Source organism: Serinus canaria, chromosome 4 (genome assembly GCF_022539315.1).
Source record: "Serinus canaria isolate serCan28SL12 chromosome 4, serCan2020, whole genome shotgun sequence".
In the NCBI taxonomy this organism is placed as follows: domain Eukaryota; kingdom Metazoa; phylum Chordata; class Aves; order Passeriformes; family Fringillidae; genus Serinus; species Serinus canaria.
In genome coordinates, this window is record NC_066317.1 from 20,140,367 (window position 1) to 20,162,680 (window position 22,314).

Sequence of the window (22,314 nt, forward strand, 5' to 3'; positions counted from 1 at the left end):
AAAGGAGATGCAGCATTTCACAAAACTTTAGCTTGTTGTTGTTCCACTGTCATAATTGGTTGATAAGTGGAGTGGAACCATAATTCTGGGGAATGTGGAGGGACTGCTTCCCAGAGATGCAGATTGGAAGTAGTATTTCCATAGATACCATGGTGTGTAATTTTTTTCTTTAATTCTCTTCAATGTATTTAATGGGGAAAAAAGTGTTTTGCTGTAAAAAGGGGGAGAAAGGTGGAAAATAATTCTATTAGTCATACAGTCAACTATTATTTGGTAAAAGTATCTTTACTGGTGTATGCTGCTTTTCAGTAGAGAATCCTTAAGCATCTTAGAGACTGCAATTTGGATGAGAAACTCAATGATCTAATATGGAAGGGAAGTATTTTAGTAAAAACTGATACTTAATAACCCAGCTAACTTTATAAGCAGTAGCTGAGTCTAGGAGTTTTTTTTTTCCCCACATGTCCTCTCTTACCCCTAAATTCCTATTTTGCTTTTTGATACATATTCAGGGGAGAAGGCCCAAATCTATGCTATTCATTAAATGCAATCATAATTTCCTGTTTGACAACTATTGGACTTGTGTATTTGTAAATTTTTTTAAAAACATATTTATGTTCACAGTTGGGGAAGACAATTCAAATGCTGGCTGGTTTGCATCTTGCTCATTGGAGCAAGGGCTTGACTGTCAGCAGGTGCTGTGAATCACTTGAGTCACTCGTTGAGCAGAAGGTTTGTAGTGAGAGGATAGGGAGACTCAGATAACCTGCACCTTTCCATGGATAATTCTAATTACTGAGTTTGCTGTGCCCATGGGCAAAGGGCAGTTGAATCATCACTCTCACAAAAATGTTAGGAAGGAACCTGAAGTGGATTCATGAAGCCGTGCTTTCAGCTGTGCTCATCAGCACAGCTTTACTCATGACACCAGAGAACTTAACACACAGATTGAAGCTGAAACTCTAATTCATAGCTTTTAAAAAAATCAATATTTTCAAACCCCTTTTTTTGTCCAAATCATCAGGCTTGCAGCTAGGCTCTGCCACTTTCTCAAGCCAGTGAACAATCAATATAAAGTAACATCATTTAAACTGAAGTCTTAAGAGCACTGTGATTAGGAGTGTGTTTGTGCCATGGGCTGCAGAGTGCTTTGCACGCTATATTAAAAGAGCCCAGTTGATTTACAAAATGTTCTAGTCAGTTTCAGCTGCCATGCCTTCCCACTCAATATTTCAAACCACATATCTAAGGAACTAGGAATCTCTGCCTTCTTTGGGCAAGAAGAAAGAAATTCAAGAGAGTTAATAAAATTTGACTTAGTACTTTGAATTTTTTGTGCTCTCCTCACCCCCTTCCAAAAGATCACACGCTTCTTTAGGCAGAACAAAAATGGATTGAATCAAGGTAGTACAAGTTTAAATATTTTAAGTACTCTTTTGTCATACTAAAACATCTAGAATTCACAGTCTTATTGCTCAGTATTTGGGCTTTTTAAAATGGTATTCATATGCCTGCTTTAAATAACCTTTCTTGTTTTCAGTGAAGCTCTAATTGTACCTGTAAAAAGTACAGTAGCACCTGCTGTACTTGTGCCTGGTGTCCCCGGAGACCTAATGCATACTGTGAAATACAATGATTAGATCAAGAGATGTTACTCATCCTCTTCTCATGTGAAATGTGTTCTTTAAATTACAAAAAAAAAAAAAGAAAGGAAATGGTACAAAGCAAGTCCAGGCTCGCTGCAGACAGATTGGCGTTGCTGGAGGAATTGCTTGTCAGTAGGATACAGAGGAATTAATCGTAAAGGAACTGCATGCAGAATCTGCCCTTCTGCACTTTAGATGCCGTAGATAAAATTGATGTTTTATGGAATTTCAGGTGCTCCTAGGGTAGTAGCCCTTTTTCATAATCATCAAACCATAAAAATATTTTATAAATTTGGCTCTATCAGGCAACTAATTTCCTATGATTGGATCTGCTGTGCACGAAATCTGACTTCTGCCACAATGGCAGCGATGGCTTTAATAAGCCAGGTTGACAAAAACTATGAGCAAACATAGATTTCCTCCAGGTATTACCTGTGTTTGTAGTGTTTTGATTTCTTGGAAAATAACAACAAGGAGAGCTGATGTGCCAGAGTCTACCAAGTGAGGTTTGCTTGCAGAAACTAAGGCGCATGGTTGATCCACCCTGCTCAAGCCTCAGTCACCTCTCTGTGCTCACATGCTGAAGACCTCGGTCTTGGCACGTGATTCTCTCTAAGCTCAGCTGCTATAGATCACAGAGGAGCAAAGATGGGGTTTTTTTGCAGCTCCTGCTTATCCATGCTGTTTTTTCCTCCTCCCCCCAGAGAGCTGACATCGGGATCTCTGCCCTCACCATCACCCCCGACAGGGAGAACGTGGTGGACTTCACAACGCGCTACATGGACTACTCGGTGGGCGTGCTGCTGCGCAAGGCAGAGAAGACAGTGGACATGTTTGCCTGTCTGGCCCCCTTTGACCTCTCCCTGTGGGCCTGCATTGCTGGCACGGTGCTCTTAGTGGGGCTCCTGGTCTACCTCTTGAACTGGCTCAACCCCCCGCGCCTTCAGATGGGATCCATGACGTCCACAACTCTCTACAACTCCATGTGGTTTGTCTATGGATCCTTTGTGCAGCAAGGTAAGAGACAGAGGGAGGCTCTGCCTCTGAGAGAAAACCTACCTATCCTCCCCATTGCTGTGGAGACCTTCCTCTCCCCTGACTGCCTCCCACAGCCCACAAGGAACTGGGAGCACTGGAAAGCCTTGTGCTAAAAGATTCCTAGATATTTAGCTGCCCTATGTGGAACCCTGAGAATTTCAGAGCACTACGTGCTAGCTTGTGATTTGTTATTTTGTTATTACAGAAAAGTGATTTTTCTCTGAGTAAAAAAAAAAAAATATTATTCATCAGTTGCTGGAGAATTATTCAACATTAACAAGTGCTACGTTCTCACCCAGTCAGAGAATTCCAGGATCTGGATTTTGAACTAAGTTTAGACTAGTCAGCAGTGCTAAACGATCTTACTGTGTCTGATATTCTTTCCTCCCTCTTCTGATTTATTTCAATTTTCCTATCTAATGTTTAGATTCAGGCGTCTCTGGCCTTCCTGATTGCTTTCTCAGTCCCATCTAGCATCTGGTGTAGATTGCTTTCTCAATCCCATCTAGAAATTGGGAACCAGTTGGGTCCCCAGTTCTGCTTATGTTCCCAAGTCCTCCACAATGTACCTCTTCTGGCAGAGTTTTAGCCATGCATCCTGAAGACATCGGGACTGCAGATCTTGGTTGGGAATATGCTGCTTAGAATTCTGGTCTACAAGTTGAAGTTGTAAAGCCAAGTGGAATAAAAAAACAGACCTTGATATAAGAGCAAAAGGAGGTTTAGGCTCAACAACAAAACAGAATGAGCACCTTCTTGCTTATCCATGTAACTATTCCTCAGTCGCTGCTGGCTCTGCAGGTACTCCTGTTTTAATTTCACAGAGCATCTGCTCTACAAAGAGCCATGGCCACTACAGCCCCAAACTTGCAGACAGTTCTTTGTGTTTTAACTTAAATGTGGATGGAACACTGTAGGTCAAGGTGTCGTATTTGCGTTAAAACGGCAACGTCATTCAGCATTACAATATATTTTTTCAAAACAATCAGATGATATCCATAAAAGCTAAAGGTATCCGTGAAACTCCTAGAATGGAAAAAAAAGCTAAAACAATGTCACTATCCAAAAAAAAAAACCCTCTCTTTCTGTCCAAAATATCCCCGGAGTGTTTAGCAAATCCAGCTGTGAGAGAGCAGTTGGTCTGTTAGGGAATGAGACTCATTGCATCAGTCTTCCTGTTAGGTTAGAACTCGAGAATTAGTTTCTTTACTGCATGAATGTGAGCCATTCCACACGGGTTTATCAGCCTGAGCATCCCTGCTGGACTCCCAACAGGAGCCCCTAAAAGCTTTCTAGGAGACTGCCCAGCTAAGGTTCTGAGGAGGCACAACTGGTTTAACTCACCTCAGTCTGAACAGTTGTCCCCTGAGTTGTTTTGCCTCATGTTTATCCAAGGAAGTCTGTATTTTGTGATATTTCCTAACTTATAGGACCAGAGTAGTAGTCCACAAGGGAGCACTTGCATAGATGCTCAGTTAGCTTAAAAAGAAAAGGATTTTTTTGACCAATCAATGAAAATAAGTCCTTAAGCAGGGCTTAGAAAGAAACTTTAAATTCAGCATGAAATTGAGGAAGAAGTTAGATGTAAAGAAGGGGGACCAGGTTGCAGCAATACCAGAATTCAATAGGAAAAAAAAAAAAAAAAAAGGAAGGAAAAGAAAAGGAATTTATTTGAGCAGATCTCATCCACTCCCTGTGGTAAGAGGTGTTGCACATGAGGTGCAACTCAGTAAAACCTGCTGGTGGTACAAAGCATCTGGGGGCACCAAAACTGCTGTGCAATGTCAGAAAAAGAAATTCACAAAACTGGGAAGGGGGGAGGAATTGCTTACCGAGAGAGAGACACCTCATCACTCTACCATGTGGATTTTCAACAAAACTCTATAGAATTCACTGGAATAAAGTAAAACATTCACCTACTGAGTGAGGGAAAGCAACAGACATGTATCTATAGTTTTGCTCTCCTTCAAACAACAAGCAGAACTCTCCTGAATTATCTAGAAGAAAAAATGAAACACATTGGAAAGAATTGATACCAAAATACATTTCCTTATTATTGCTTATACTTATTTATACCAAAATACACTTACTGACTGATATAAACATAAAGACTCAGAAGAACTCAGGAATTCAGTGCAAAAGAGTAAGAGATCCATTTATAATGCCAGCCTCTATTTCACCTTCAATTTGAATATAACAAAAACTGTATTAGCTGAAGCATTATTGTTTACTAATCCTTGTGAATACAGACATAGGAAAATAATTTTCATTGACAGGGTAACTGGCTATTGTGGTGATGTTGCCTCTGTCTTCTTTCATCAGCTCTTCATTCAGCAGAAAAACTGCAGCTTTTATTTGTTTTGGAATAGTAAATCTGTTGCTATTAATTCTGATTGGCAAATCTTAAGTGTAGCAGCATGGGGCATTTCAAATACTGTCACCTTCACTTAAGAAATCTTTCAGCAGTGATTTAAAGCATGACAAGGTACTCATTTCTGCTATCAAAACATAGAGCCAAAGATGCTTTTATGCCCTGTGCTGACAGAAACAAAGCAGTTTGAACCAAAGATTGCTTGTGCTTTGATAGTTCTGGATTCTTTTTTGGGGGCTAACAAGTGATTTGTGGCATCATCTTCTTTCTTTGCTCTGGACAGAGGAAAAATTTGCAAGCATGCAGACTGGCTTCAGACCTGCCATGGCTCTGAAGAGAGCCCACTGCTGCAAAAATACAACTCATTCTTAAAGGAAACTCAACCTGTTGTGATTGAAACAAAGAGCTCATTCCTTCTGAAATAGTTAAAAACTTGGCAGATTTTAGCAAGTAGCTTTAGTTCACTGTGTGCCTTTTCCAAATGCTATTACCAAGTTTTAGCCTTTTTCAATTTTGGAAACACCAAAGAAAAATTCTGTGTCATTGTCAATAGGCAAAAGTCAACACAGATCAATCCAATGGTTTTTAAGGCAGGTCTATAATTACTGTCATACTCAGTGACAAAATTTAAGTCTTTTTAGTTGCTTCCTTAAAGGTAGACTGAAACTTAATGTGGCTGCTTCTTGTATCACTTAAATTTAGGTCTTGAACTTGGCTTTCACTTTCTTACCTCCATATTTCAGTGATCGCTCTAGGCACCATTTTGAGGCTGGTAATATGAAGATATATTGTAAGTTTCCCTTTTTATTTGATGTTCATTCATTATTGAGATCAGCCAAAATAGTTTACTTTTTTTTAAGATATATGAGGATAAAGCTGCAATGTAACTCAATTAATATAAAAGTGTATAAAATGCAAAGGAAGTTTTTTATTCTGTGGTCAAGCCCTTCATTATAAAAATTGAAAAAAAAGAGCAGGCAGTGCACTGAAAAGGTTTGGTTTCCTACCAAATATACCCACTGAATTTGCAATAAACTGTGACCACTTAAGAGACTTTTAGGTGATCTCAGCCATGCTGCTGTGGGTTTGAAAGCAAATGCTTCTGACTCTGAAGTCAAAATTCAGGCATGAGTAGTTAAGGCAATATCTGATGTCTCTGAGCTGTTTATTCATCTAAAGATGAAGCAAATTCATAGATTCAGACTGGAGGATTGCAGTTGTGTTGAAATTTAGTGTCACAGCTTCCGAATTTGTTCTTTTCCTTTTGCTCATCCTAGAAAAATAAGTGGCTGAAGCTCCTCATTTTGCTTATTTTGAATATCACTTTTGACAACTGGACAGAAATCTGGCTCTTGGCAGCCCTGCTTTGGGACAAGGGACAAGAAAGGGACAAGGTCCCTTTCTGCTTCAGAGAGTCTGAGTGATTTATGAATAATGATATATTTTGTGGACTTTGCTCAGCTTCTGCGCTACTCTATACAAGCATACCATGGCTTCTCTTTAGCCACGGTATTGTTGCTGCTCCCTCAAATTTTGCCCTTATTAGAATTTGCCAGTATAGGGAACCTGCCATATGAACTCCCAGAGAAGAAATTTGGGGGTTCTAAAACACTTTACTCAAATCTTCATTGACATCAGCTGAATCAAGTTGCTGCAACAGCCTGATGACTTTTATACTTGCTGAGAATCTCGTTTAATCTCCTGAAGGTTTTCTATTAGCTTCCTATTAGGGGCTCTTGTTACAAAATGCTCTAGGGAGCACTCTGCTCTCACCAGAACTGGAGAAAATCAATGATTTAAGAAACAGGAGTTGAAGATCTAGAGTTGCTGCCAACCTTTTTTGTATAATAGATTAGTTTTTGAGACAGGTAAAATGCTGTGTAATGTTTTACCAAGGACTTGCAGAAGAATGTTTTTGGGGATTTTGTTTTGAGGGCAGCCCTCTCAAATTTTGCTCGATAATTCAGCGATGAGCTAACTTATTATAACAGATTTCAATGGAATGTTGAAAAAATAATGAAGTTAGGGAAAAATACAATGTTTTGTATTTGATGTGAAAGAGACCATAACATGTCTATCTTGTTGCACTCTGCTCATTTTGCTTTGAATTTTTCTGTAAGAGAAGGTATTGGATTGGCCTGGCAGGATTTCACATTATGCAGGTAAAGATGCAAAGCTCTGTTTTGTTTGGGTTTGTTTGGTTTTTTTGGCTATAATAGAAAATATCTTTTAAATGGCTGAATCATTCAAGACTTAATCACTACTTAGTGATTGCAGCAAAACAAACATTCATTATAGTTTTATAAATAGAATTTGACCACAGGATAATGAGTGCTTGAAGTAGTAGCTGCAAAAATATAATTTTCTTCAGAGATCTTAATACACTTGCTTAAGCTAGAAAAGTTATGAAATGGATGATGTTAAAGCACCACTGGTGGGCCATTTTTTAATCCCCTTATATTGGTTTAAAATGCTGGTCACAACTGGAGGTTTTGATTGGTCATCAGTGGTGTCAGCAATGGCCAATTATGCTGATAATACCTGGCAAATGAGCAAATCTTACTGTTTGCCTTGTGTAAATTACATTTCATAGGGGCAATAAACCAGCCTCCAAGCTTCAGCACTTCAAAGCCATTATAATACTTCTCAGATGGTGAAAGCTGCTCAGAATTCTCAGTCTTCTTCCTTGTATTACCACCCAAGGTGTGATATAATCCTCCTGAAATGCACTGCCTGGAGTCTGCTGTTGCTTAATAAATTACTCTGTCTTGCTTATCTCACTCTTGGCATATCCCTATCAGCAGGAAACCTTTATGCTGTAGCAACATCCTTTCTGAGTGACATTTTCTCTTAATTAACTGTAAAATAATCAAACATTTAATATTCAGGGGAAGACTCTAGAATCATTCTGGAAAAATTCTGCTAGAAATTGATTATATCTTCACATGTGATATTTAGTGGTGAAACCTAATTTATTGGGGGGGTATGTTTAGAAATACAAAAAGGATCCAGTATAAAGACTTCAGGACTGGGACCTAGTTCCTAATTTGGTTTCTGCACCTGATCTGCTGGCTGACCACAGAAACATTATTTAATACCTTAGCTATCAGCCCTTAGTTTTAAAATGGATATGTTACCCATCTTCCTCCATAAAAACATGTTTTATACCTTCTGATAGAAGGCAAAACTTAAATGCCAGTCTCATGAATTAACAATTTTAATTGCTTTTCAAGCTAATGCCAGTCTTGACATATTCGTGTAGCAAGGGGAACAGACTTGCTGAGCCTAAAAGGCACAGCACTGAGCTGGGAAAATGAAAAGTCAGACACCAAACGTGTTAGGAAACAAACTACATACAGCAGCAGATTTATTTGTGGCATGGTAGTTCCACCTTAAAGTATGACCCCCCCCCCCCAAATTCTGATGTCATTTGGATTAAATCTGGGCTAGTGTATCAGTAAATGTACTTACCTTCGTAAAGTCACCTCTCTGAAATGGGGACTGCAGCCCTGTGGTACCCAAGCTCCTTTGGCGTGTCTCAGTGGTTTGGCCAGCCCTCCTGACAGCATCCAAAAATGAGTACATTTTGGCAATTGTGTCCTGTGTCTCAAAGGTATTTGGAAACCACAGGTGGTTACTGGAAATGACAGCATGTACTGAGAGTTGTTGTTGTGTGTGAAGTACATTTTTGTAAGCTTTGAATGTAGCTTTATGTCCTTTCAGAGGTTTATTTAATTGTCTCTTTTTGAAACTGTAGCTCCATGGAGTAACCATGCTCCAAGTAAAATGTTCAGTGGTGTGGGCATTTGTTTGCAGCAGTGTGATATCCCTGGTGTGAAGCTACCAGGGGATATGCTTGGATTTTCCCCTAATCTGAAGTTATGATTCAGGCAGTTCTCAGAGGCATCTTAAATAATGCATTTCTACATCTTCTCTGCACGTGGTTGCTTGAGTAATAGCACTGGGTACATGAGGCAGTCTGTTTAGAGATTTTGTGTCTGATATTCCATCTGTGAGGAGATGGAGAATGAATGGCAGTGTGAAAGCCCAAAAACTACCTTAACTGCCTAGGACTAGCTCTGATTGACTGTGAGAAGGTCATGTCTATCTGGCTGTAGTATAAACCCTGATCAAGACCAAGTGAGGCAAAAGGAAAGTAGAATTGGATGTCATGGCATCTGTCCATCATTCTGTGTTCTTTCAAAAACAGCCTAAGGTGAATATTTTACTCAGAACAGTTTCTTTAGTTGTTGTAATTTCTAATATGACTACATGCTGTAACTGGGTAAAGAATGAATAAGTTAGATTTAGACTTAGGTAACCAATTTTGGCTGTTCAGGGTTCACCTGTGTACAATATACATTTAACTGAGGAAACAAGAAGCATTTAGTCAGGAACTGAGTGTTAGTTACATGGAGGAACAGCATAAACCACTTTTTATCTTCAAAGATGTTAAGAAGCTGAAGAGGCAAGTCTTGCTTGTCCTGCTATTTGATCTTCCTGCACAGGAGTTTATGGTTAAATTGACAACCTCAGCTCTTACAGGTAGGGAGAAAGTGAGAAATGAGTTTTAGCTTTGTTAAAAGTACTCCCCCTCTGCTTGGGATGCCAGCAGTTTCATCCTCAAACTGATCAGCCTTTTTCAGCTGAGGCCATCCAAGGCTCCAGAGAAACATGGGTTTGAGAGGGAACCCACGGTAGTTTTCTGTTGCTTTTCTGCCCTGTGAGGAGTCCCTCCTCTGCAACAGCTGTGCCATAGCTGCCTCCACCCATGCAGAGCCACTTCACAACATCAACTGGTGGGTAGGTGCCAGGAAAATTGCCTGAAAGCTGTAAAGACAGGAGTAGCAGAGGTTTTCAAGCTGCTGGCAGAAAGTCTCCCTTCTTCAGCAGCTGAGGGTTTTTTTCCTTAGACCTCTTGTAATACTAAAATGTTTATAAAAGGAGTAGACCAAAATTAATAGAGAAAGGAAACAAAAAATGCTATCAAATGATTTTTTTAACTAACCTGTTCCTTTCCCTGGTTGTTGAGATGAAGGACAAGCCTCAGCATATATGGTAGAATGAGGGCTGTGGGGAGAATTTGTTTGAATTTTTTTTAATCTAGTCAGCTTCCCAGCATGCAAATTAAGGGGATTACCTTCATTATAGCAGCATTCTGTTGTAGGAATCTCCTGCTGCTTAATTTTTATCCTTCCACTGGCAGTAGTGGAGGGAGACTTCTTAGCTTAAAGTAGGACTTCACCCCTTCAGCATTTTTGAAGTTAGTGAGCTGGGGCTGGGTTAAAAATGTGTGATACCTCACTCACTGGGCAAAAGGGAGTTGAAGGAACACAGGTGGTTTTGACTGAAGCCTTCTCTTCCCCCACGCTAGGACAGAGTAAAAGTAGGGATGAAAAGGAAAGAAAGTCATCTGCAAACAGGCTGTGAAGGAGCAGTGATAATCAATCTGTTGAGTGGGGGGCTCATTGTTCATGCCCTGATATCCTTGCAAATAGAATATTTTTAGCCATAAGCATGTACCTCATTCTTACAATGGCTTCTTTTATTTCTATATCTCCAAAGAGGAAAATCCTCACTATCCTGCAAAGTCACCTTTGAAGTCGCTTTTCGCTTCTGAAAAACCTGAGTTGTGATCTTAAGCAGGGTGATAGCTGATTTGCCGTGAAAACCAGGTTATTCCACTTTGAAAAATAAGCATTCATATTAGTGATTTTCATCAATAAATGACATTATAGCATTTTTCTCTGTGAAACCTGAAAGGATGAGGGTTTCATTCTGTCCTCTGTTCACTGTCATAATACTACATTAGGTCATCTGAGTTTTAGAGATCACTTTGATAGCAACATTGCAGGATGTACCTGAAGTGGAATTTTAGTCTAAATTTTAAAACGTGTTATTTAGGAACATAATTAGAGCTCCTGCACTGGTGATGATTGAATTCTATAAGGTTAGGAGTTCATTGCAGAGAAGCATTCTGAAAATTAAAGGATAACTGGAATTACTGACAGGAAAACTGAACTAAGGTATCTGAGATGCCTGTGATTCACTTTTCTCTGAAGTAGTCAGGGGTCACTCTGTACTGATGGATGCTTGGAAAACTTGAAAGAACAGATTTGTAAAACAGATCATAATTCTTTAAAAATTCAAGCAAAGCCATAGTTTGTCGTGTGTAATCCTTTTTTAAATTCCCTTCACCCCCAAAAATCTTGAGTCACAGAATCATGTAGAGGTAAAAAGATTATGGGGAAAACTACTTGTCAAAAGATGTGAGGGCTTTACTGGAATAAGTGTTTGTCCTTATGGTCACACTGCATTGTTTTGTGCTTTGCTTGGTTCACAGTTGCTCAGTTTCAGCCAAAGGGTACTCTCTCCCTCATATTCATAAAGCCCTCTCTGACAGGCTCTTTGCTAAAGCCACGCTTTAATTCCTCATTAATGGCATTGTTTAGCTTAATGGTAATTTTACATACAGATGGTCTGTTTTCAGTCCATTGTGCACAGTTCCTTCTGCTGTCCCTGAAGGTGCTACAGCAGCCCTGTCAGTAGTGTGCAGAAAGACCCCACCAAGCAAACTGTGTGTGACAGTAACACACACATCCTCTCCTCAGCTGCTTAGGAATATGCACCAGAGATGATAATTGTGGCTGATTGCTTGAGGCTTCAGAGCATTTGAATCCAGCCATTAGTAATTGAGAGATTTGGTCTCACCATCTCTTGAAATCTGAGCTAAACGTTGCCACTGTGCAAGGTTATTTGTTAAGAGCCAGTGCCAACATCCTCTGAAATAATAGCAAGCATATATCACTTTGATGCCTTCCCAGTGGCTGCAAATAGCACCTTTACACAGGCATGCAATCAAGAGCCATCTTAAAAGCACAAATCTCATCACAGCACTCCTGAAGAGCATCCCCAGAGGCTCCCTGTGTTCCTTGAAAATGCCCATTGAGCTCTAATCTGTGTTCTTCTCTCTGTGTGTATATTAATAATTATATTCTGTAGGATTATTGTGCTGTGTTTTAAAAGTGGCAACAAAGAATTATCTGATCAGAGTTTTTTCTTTTCTTTTTCTTTTTTTTTTTTTTTTGCGAAGAGCTGTTAGTAAAAGTGCTAGGCTTGTTGCACAATTTCTGATTCTGTAATTGAATGCACCTATGTTGGGTAACCCCAAAATTAAATTTGAAAACCTGCTAAGCCTTCTAATAAAGCAGTGCATTTCAGCAGCATTAATACAGTATATTTTGGCCAAACAATTCATGAGAGCTGGACAGCAAGCCTCAGTTCCAATGTGGTTGCAGTTACAGGTGTCAAAAGATAGACTTTCAAATATCAAGACTCATAGTATAAGACTAGTAATAATTAATCTAAGGGCTCCCAGTAACTTCAGCAAGTACTGCTGGATGCCTCCATCTTCATTTTAGCTGCAGTCTTTGCTCCTCTTCTGTAATGGCAACAGAAGAGAAAAGCAAAATGTACTTTGTGATATATTTTCCAGAACTTTGAGAAGCTGTAAAGAACTTCTGATGCCCTCTTTCTGATAAGGTTGCACAAGTCAATGCAATGTATTGGCACTATAATAATGCAAACTAATGTTTGCAACATTTTCTTTTATCTCTTGTGAACTTTGATTTTCAGTTGAAAATACCTTTTGCTAATTCCACAGAAAGACAGAAAGTGACCAGTGCAAAGCTGTTAATATCTGAAATAAGTCATTAAGCTTGTGGGTCTAGGCATAAAAGCCAGGAATTGATTCCTGTAGGTCTTGAAGATTGATCCTGTAAATACTACATAATAGGAATGAAAATCTGATTAATGTGTGTAATTAAAGCATCACAGGCACCAAGAGAAGCTGGAGCCCAGCCATTTGCTAGATGGTGATGCAACACGTTTCCCTTCCCAACTTTTGCATTATTGCCACCATTTCAGCAGGATGGGTGGAAAGAAAGGATTTATTGTTGTGAAGGGAATTATAAATATCCTATAACTAATATGTTATGCTAACATCACTTTAATCAGGTAATTATTAAAGGACTGTTTGGCCTTTAAGGACATTGATTTAATGGGAATTAATTTAATGATTGAACACTGTTTGTGTAACATTATCATTGCTAGTGATGCAGAAAATTGGAATCTCAGCTCAGCTGAAAAGAGTTTAGACTTTTTATTATGGCATTAGATACTATTCTACTTGAATGTAGTTATTAGACCCTTTTTATATTTTCAGTATATATTTAAATGTTTGGGGTTTATCTGAAAATTTCTGAATAGAAAAAATAAGTTAAAATTTTTGTCATTGTACTGCTCTCCTTTTTGATAGAAGCTTGAATTTCTGTTTAAAATAGCCTTTTAGAAAGTCCATTCAATTTTGGGTTTGACTTGCTATTGCTTCTCCCGTAAAACAAATTTTCTCAGTTTTCATTCTCTGCTTTCTTCTCTGCAAACCTGATGATTTTTTTTTAGGAGGAATAGAGTTTAGTTTATGGAAAAGTTTTGCTACTTTAAAGACACAGCAGCTTTTAAAAGTAGCAGCAGAGCCCAGTTCTATCTAGATTATTCTGAGGCTGCATCCTGCACTGTCTAGTCACAGCTTAGTGGAAATGGTGAGCATTATGAAAGGAGTGTGATCAGTACCTGGGGGTTAAGACAGAGTTAAAGCTGACCTTTATAGTTCCAGTTCCCACTTACCTGAAGATATGTTGTTCTGGATGCCCTCCTTGGTTTGCCCTTAGGGGTGCTATTGTCACAAATTATTTTTCATCTTCATGGTGCCTCTAACTACTGTTGTGTATAAATTAGACCCAGGGAGAAAAGGGTAGTGGTGTAGTGAAGTGGTGCATCTGACAGGCTGCCGCAAATAGATGCATTTTCAAACAGAATTTTACTCAAGGATCTCTGACAGTTCCTGCTGTATCTTGGCAGAATTTTCCAAGGGGGACTAGTGGCCAAATGATTAGTCCTCTGTCACTAGAATGGAGCTGTTACAGTAGACACAGCAAGTTAGGCAGGCTGGTATTTAAGGACTGATAGAAAATGATTTGGTAATAGACATAGCAGAGAGTTAAACTTACAAGCGGAGTAGGTTACTAATCCAGTAACAGAGCAGTGCTGTAGTAGGCTGAAATGCTTTGCACTGGTAGCACTGACCCTTTCCTGGATGCTAGAGGAATTTCTAGCTTCAGAAAGGGTAATTTTCAAGGAATGTGACTGAAGAACCTGTATTTTAAGCAACATAGTTTGTGAGCAGGCATTTCACCAAACTTTTGGATATTTCTCTTTGTCCATCAGGTTGTATGTCAAGGCCCTCTGACCAAATGTACGAGATGGGTTCCCTGGGCTGTGACTTGATGAGGTTTTTGTGGCACTGCCACTGGTCCTTGATCAGCCCCAGCATTTGAAATCTCAGCATGGGTAGTCTTTCCCTATTAATGAGAAAACAGAGCTGAGCAATGAGCCTTAGTGTGTGAGTCAAGTGCCAAAGGCACACCCAAACAGACAGCAGTGGCAAATGGAGGGTTTTCAGGGGGAGTTTTCAGGATATGAGATACAGCTTGGAGGTGATGGCTGGCCAGCAGTAACAGAGGGTGCATGGTAATCTCCCTCTCAGACTGGAACTGGCTCGTGCCTGGCCTCCTTGGTAGGAGGCTGGGGGAAGCCTACATCTGCCTCCACAAAGCTGTGCAAACACCCTCAGGGTAGCTGGCTTCCAGAGCTGCTGGTCAGGATCTTTAGCATGTATAAGATGCAGCTTCTCAAACTCCTCCACCGATTTCAGATACCTAGGAGTGATTTGGAATAAGCCTGAAGGAGAGGAATGATGGTTTCGTATTTTCTCCCTGTCACATAAAGGGGAGAAATAAATGAGGGGAGCTTTCTTTTGTGCATCATTGCTTCCCTTCTGGGAGTGCAGTGAGGGCAGTGCTTCCCACCCAGCTGAAAGAAAACAATCTTCCAGGGAGAAAATGGAATGAGATTAGTCAGGGGATCATTACACTAACAACAACAAATGGCAAGTCAGTGATTGTTTAGCTCAGAAATAAGACAATAAGGGGCAAAAAAATTAATCAGAGCACCAAAGGACAAAGTGAGCACGTTCTTTAATTGCCTATAGACCAGCAGGAGAAATCTGAATAATAAACAAGAACAGTTGAATTCAGAAATACAGAGTTGATCTTCGTGTTGTTTCTGAAATCTTGCAGGAACAACTGGAAATACTGAAAGTCAGATGGATGAGGTGGGTGAAAGGGGAAGAAGGTGTCACTAGGTCACAATGGATTAGGTATTTCAGAGGCTGAGAACTTGGAAAGAGCTGGAGTGGAGCATGGTTGGCTCCTGTAGAGTATCTCTGTGGTGCATAAGGGAAAATGTGAGCTGTAAAAGGGGCAGTCAGGCTGAGTGGTGTGGGTTTCAAGCCTCCAGCTGCCCATGCTGAAGTGTCTGGAATGCACAGGTAGAGTGTATTGAAAGGAAAAGGAACACAAAGTGTTAAATGCTGCAAACTTCAGAGAAAAATGATATGGGGAGAAAGTGTACACAGAGGTGAGGCAGAGCTGAGAACAGGAAGGAGGGCTCTGAAAACTTCATTAGGAGATATAGAAACCTTAATGATATTGGTGCATTAGGTGAAGATAATACTATTCAAAAATTGTTATGCCAGAAAGGCAATAAATATTTCTCTTCTCTTCTATGCTTGTGGAAAAAAGCCAATTAAATTCTTTCTGTGTAGTGGAGGTTAAATGGTAGCTACTACTATAATACAGTTTCAAATCAGCAAACAAATTTCATCCAAGCATTTATGAGAGTTTACTGTGTCGCTTCCAAGATTTCTGGTTGCTGACATGAGTCTTAGAACATTGGGCAGGTCTTTAGAAAGATGACCAAAAAAATTTAGTGTAAACCTAAGTCCAAACTAAACCTTCAATTCAAGTTTTTCTTCCTTCTTAATACCTGGATGTAACAAGATTAAAGACTTAACAAATATAAACAGACACTTAACAATTTCAAAAGATAAAACCATTTTAAAAGTCTACACATGACTTTTATTATTTTATTATAGTAAAATAGTAGCTTATAAATAGCTTTATTATATAAAAAAGAAAACTTTATCTTTGGGATCTGATGGTAACTGTTATAATTGCTTTGGTAAGTAAAAATTAGGTCCCTTCCAATTCTACTACTTCCAATGAACTCAAAGAACAGTTCCTAATATATTCTGAGAATTTTCACAGTATATTAATAATACATAGATGCAGTGCTCTCTCGTTAGGGAGTAAAGACCAGAAGAAATGTTTCATGCATGAAGCAAAATATCTGAATGTCTCTTTTTACATAGAATTTTTTGGTTTTAAATCCCTACATTTTAATACAAACCAAATGCTACAGGTGGGTCAGGTGGTGTGGTGAGTAAAAACTGTAGCTGGCTCTCAAACTTCTCCACGCCTTGCAAGGTCTGGCTGCCAGCTCTGCCTCATGATCAGTTCCTTCTCCACTCTCAAACCCCTGCAAGCTGCCAATATGTGCCAGGATAGCAAGTGCAGCCACTGATTTTCAAGCTTATTTGGGAGGCATTACCAATTCAAGGAGTTGTATTCTCTTGGGGAATAATTAGTCGTGCCTGCTGTGGTCAGTGGGTGTTAACTTCAGCACAAAATGGAATATTACAAGCTCAGGTTATGGCACAGCAGCTTAAATGTTATGGTTGAATACAAGCAAAGTTCAAGGAAGAATGGAAAAGGATAGATGAAAAAAAAAGAAAATAAGGGAAGAAAAATTCATGATGAGAAATTTCCTGACAACTTCCAGGCTGCGTTTACTTCACAGCTGGCAGAAATAGGTATGAGCTTCATTGACTGTAAAATTTTTTTTTGTCCTGTACTGAATTGAACATTTCCAATTGAAAGTAGGAGAGATTTTATATTATCAGGAAAGTTTTTAACAGAACAATAGCAATGGCTAATACTCTGAAAGGTTCTGCCTTTGAAGAGTTCTGCTTTGCAGAGTTTTACGAAGATCACAGTGCTCAGTCAAAATTCAGGTTTTGTTTCTAGTGGCAATAAAAAAGTGGAAATATGAAACACCTTTTCCTCTTTGTTAATACAAACTACTTCCCTTACATGCACTCTCTATTAATGTCCCCTTCACAAAGAAAACAGACGACATGCATTGATCTAAACTGTTTGCAACAGGCAAATCTGCACCTCTTTATTTATGGAAATTGCAGATGCACAGCATAATTGATGTGACTGTTCTAACGGGCTAAAGGCTAAATTGCAGCCAGCTCCCAAGTCCTTTGTGCTTTTTACCAAAGGCCAATAATTCACTGAATGTGGACAGAATTTTTGTAGGAAAAAGCAGAATCAAAATCTGTCCCTAGATAACCCACCCTATTATTTCTTCACCTTCCTTTTCCAGGCACAGCTGAGACTCTTGCTTTTAATTTTGATGGCATTACAGTTCCTCAACAAAGCAGTCACAATTAACATATTTTTCATGGTTCTTTAAATTAGCTGGAAAACTCCTTACAGAGTAGCTCAGCTCACTGCAGTTTTTCTTCAGGCACACAATTGACAAATCCCTGCGAACAAGATGTCTGGAAAAAGAGCCTATGCATTTTGAATTCTTCAAATTTAATCCAGAATTATAAAACATCAAGATCTTACCAGGCTGTGATCCTGAATTTCCCTATTTTGGCCATTTGTCCTGTGTTTTCATTCCTCCTCTTTGCCTGTACTCCTCTCTTGTAATTTTTGATGTCAAGAAATCTTTACACTGAATACTAATGAGGGAAAATAAATTTTTTTTAAGTAAAAGTATGTATGGTAATTCTATAGTTTCACATTTTGTCTTTTAAGTTGGTTTTTACCCTGGTATTTAAGTCTGTCATAATTATGCATTATATTGTCTGCATTATCAAGACGATGCATTATTTTTCCTGCCCTCTATTTAGCTTGAAGCACTTGGAAAGAAATGGGAATAAACAGAAATTTATAAGATAAGTTGCAGTCTCAGCCTGTCATCTGAAGTAGGCCAGCATTGAAATGGTCTAGGATTGATGAAGGAGAGCTGCATTAGATGAGAGTGGGAGGACTAAAAGTAATTTCTTTCACTGTGACTTCTACAGCAATTCAACTGTTTCAGAAAACTCCCAATAAGATTGATTTTTTTTTTTTTTTAGTTCAGTTTACTCTGTAAAATATCTGTCCCTTCCTGCACATGAAAATTTTAAAGGCAGATTATGTTTTTCTAAGTGGTTTTAGCACCCGTTACATGTCAGATGAATTATACTGGGAGCTGTAGCCACAAAGTAGGTGATGTACAGGTAGTGGAATTTTGTGCTGCCTTATACCCTTCTGCAGGTATATTGGAAAGGATGCAATAAATGATAATAGAGCCTCTGTAGTCCTTTGAGATCTGTCTTTTATGGTGACAAAGCAACTCCTGGACTGCTGTCTTCCATGATTTCCATTTATGACCTGAGTGGGGCTCAGTACTTTTAAGCCCTGCTCATCATGCCCCAAGAGCAGCAGTGTTTTTTCTGTAACTACAACCACTGTGCCAACCTCCACTGAGGAATTTTGCTATAGGAATGAGGTGTCATAGAACAGATTCTTCTCTGCTCATCAATGTGTGTCTGCATTGCACAGGTGGCCCCCTTTGCCATTAGGGGTTACTAAGCTTTGCTGGTATGATATGAAAGACAGCAACAGGCAGAGAAGTGTTCCATGTTTTTGGCTCCCTCCTGCTTTGTGCTGCATGTCTTATGTGAAACCTCTTGTAACTAGAACATGGCGTGATCCATGAAGGTGTCAGTGAACCTGAAACTCATCCCTGGTCTTGGAAAGCAGGGCTCAGTGTCCCTCCTGTACACTAATTTAAAGTGGAGGTTAGCATCTTTTAGGTCTGTTGCTCTCTGTCGTAGTAATGTTAATGGAAAAGCAGTGATTGTTGCTCCCCTGAGTGACTTGGCACTCCTCTGCCCTGAGAAAATATGGATTGGGACTCAAAGAAAACTTAGAAAGTTTTATCCCCAGAAACAAAATTGGGGAGAATAAAGAGATTTCTTAAGGTGAACTGCCATGGTGCAGGAAGTGTTTTAGCAAAGAGTACAATAGAACAAGACTGTGTCACATTTAATCACCTAATAGATGCCAAAGAAATGGTACCATGGCAGTAAAAGATCTCCTTTGGTTTTTGGTTCTGTTCTTCTTTTACTGGGAAAGGTGGAGTACACTGCCTGTACTGCTTTTAAAAAGTCATACACTTGGGCTGCTGTGGTGTCAGCCCTGCTTTAGAAATGGTGTTTAAGAAGCCTCAGTGCAAGAATTGTTAGAGGAGTAAGGGATTATTTTGATATGTGTTTATTGTACATGTAGTTCAATACAAGCTTTGTCCTCAAGCTTCATTTATTGACTGCAGGTATACAAGGAACAACTGAGAATTAAGAACAAAGCTTCACAAACACCTGGATGAAATAAAAGCACTTGGGCTAACCAGCATTCATGGGTTTTAAGGTCTATTTTTAACATGGGAGGAAAACGTAACAGTGAATAGTGGGGACAACCTTGTCAAAGTATGGGAAAGCTGTGTGGACAGCAGGGAATGCTGTGGCTGAGAGATCTGTAGTGGCTTTTGTGTTCACTTGATGAACAGCATCCTCACGTGAACCAGAAGGTAGGTGTGTGACTTTGTGGTCCTCTCTCTTCTGACATTTCATTTCAATTAAAAAATGTAAGAATTTCAGAGTTTTACTCATAAGGCTGAAAAATGAATATGCAAGGATGTCCAAAATATCACTAGTCTCTTCTCAGTCACACTGACCGTTTCAATTCAGTGTGAGGATTATCTGCAGGGATTGGCACCTGAAAGTTAAATGGACAAATAGCCTTTTCTGATAAATTAATATAATTGCTCTTTTCCTTTTATTAAAAATAATTTTTAAATTAGGTATTTAAAATACATTGCAAAAACTGTTGTAAAGTAGAATTACTCTATTGAAAGTAACTTAAAATTCATGCAGCACACAAACCCAAATCTTCAGATGATGAAGTCAGTGTTCATCTTCGATAATCCTTAAAGTGAAATAGTATGTCCCAATCTGATCAGTATATTATTATTTCAGATGATTACATCGCATCTTGGAAATAAAAGAAAGCTTGTTTCCAGATGTTTAGGTCTGAGAGATTTTGTCTGTCAGTTCTGGAATTCTCAGAAATCAAAGAATTTGAGTGTTGATATCCCAAAAGTATATATGAATGGGGTCAATTATTATTTCATATATGGTACAATTCCACATCACCAAGGCAGGAAAAAAGTTTCAAATTTGTATGGCAATGCAGAGTCCCCAGTGTTTGTATAGGTAAGAAAAATTCTGAATAAAGCAGTAAGAGCATCCTTAATGGACAACACTGATTAAACAGCCAGTTTCTGTACATAAGTGAAAATTATTAGTTCTTGGAATGGGAATAATTGTAATTTGTATTCCCTTAAACCTACTTGCTGTGGAAGCATTAAGGAGTTTTTCCATAAGTGTAAAACAAACTATCTACAGATGGTTGAATTGGTAACAAATTGCTTTTGCAAATCCCTGGCATTGTACCATTATAAGATTTTGCCTAGGAGAAACCTACCTCAAAAACAATATCAGCTTCTCAAACTGCTGAGTGTAGAGGGAGAGGAAAAGGGTGAACATCTTGAGCAGTTGACTGGGGGTGTTTGCTGTGTTCATCTATCCCCCCCTTAGTTACTTGTAGCTGTGACAAAACATACTGCAGACTAAAGGGGGGGATTTAAAAAAAAAAAAAACATTTTCCTTCATCTAAAAATCTGAGATTTATATATATATATTTTTAAAGAGAAAGAGCTCTTGCAAATACTCCAAACCAGCGTGTTGTGGGGCAACTATTTGAATAAAAACTGTTGCTTTTCATGGCTTGCATACTAGGCTCTTGTCACACAATCAATAGATTGCAGCTCATCCTGGGAGGTTTAATTGCTGCTCATGTTCTGTTTACATGGCAGTTGGATTTTAAAGGAAAGCAACTAGTGGAAAACAAAACAATGTTTGCTTTCTTCTTCAATACGTGTGGTTTTTATTTTTCCTGCGTGTCCATGTTCACTTGCAGCAAGTTGTACAAATACATATGGTTATCATGAGCATCTGCCTGCCTACAGAACTGTGAAAAGTAATTGTGGTTTGATGGGATTTTTTGCCTTTACGTTCCCCAGAATGAAAGAAAAACTTAATTAAGGTTTGTAGATAAGATCTCTAAGGAAAGAACATTGTAAGATTTTCCTTTGGCTGCTTTTGTTCTGAGATGTAGAAGTCTATTTCCATTACTGGACAGGATTGGCAGATGAACTGCAATTAAAGGCACAATAGCAAGAGAGATTAAACAGAGGAATGACAACTGACAGTGTGGGCTTCCTTCAGTGCTTTTCCTTGCATGGAAAGTGCAGCTCCGAATCCTGCTCAACTCGCTGAAGCACCAGACTTGAACGAACTGCTTTAAGCTGTTAACCTTGGGGTCTAGTTATCCTGAGAGATGCACGAGCCAAATGAAAACTCTTGCTTTTCCTTCTTCCCCACAGGAGGAGAGGTTCCATACACAACCCTGGCAACCCGACTGATGATGGGAGCCTGGTGGCTTTTTGCTTTGATTGTCATCTCCTCCTACACGGCCAACCTAGCAGCTTTCCTCACCATCACACGCATTGAGAACTCCATCCAGTAAGTTGATAAAGAACGATTCAAGGGAAAGGAGGGCAAAACATAAATATACATGTAGAGGGGTATAAATGTTCTACTGAAATGTGAGGACAGGAATAAATGCTTATCCTCCTGAGAAGTAGATGGAAAGTTAGAAAAATAACAATATGCTATGAGAGACTGTCGGTCTCCCTGGAGACACTTTGTTTTCAGGATTGGAATTGTTGGCCTCTAGCAGATGCTTTTCCCTGTGGCAGACATGCATATGTATGTTTGCACACACATAGACATTTTGAAAGAGGCAATTGAGTTTGAGATGACCACACAGTGTCAATGTTTGAAATAGGAAAGTATAAATTGCTGCTGCTGCTTTCCATTCAGATGTATTCCACAATGCCTGCATTCTGACACTGGTCAGGAAGACCCCAGTGTTTCCTCAAGGTGTGGGGAGAGCTCAGAGCTGATTTTACCCATTCTTGCCAAGGCAGAGATGTGTTAACAGCAACAAGCAGTAATAAGCTCACTGGTTTAGGAGCTCCTCTTTGCTCCTTCTGCTC

General features: G+C 39.2%; 1 protein-coding gene across 1 annotated transcript in view; it reads left to right on the top strand.

Moving 5' to 3' along the window:
• GRID2 (glutamate ionotropic receptor delta type subunit 2) overlaps nucleotides 1-22,314 on the top strand; it is a 282,427-nt gene that overhangs the window by 159,259 nt on the left and 100,854 nt on the right. The window contains exons 9-10 of the mRNA XM_018907012.3: nucleotides 2,351-2,663; nucleotides 21,640-21,778. Of these exons, the coding sequence (XP_018762557.1) occupies nucleotides 2,351-2,663; nucleotides 21,640-21,778 (452 nt within the window). The remainder of the gene's footprint in view (nucleotides 1-2,350; nucleotides 2,664-21,639; nucleotides 21,779-22,314) is intronic.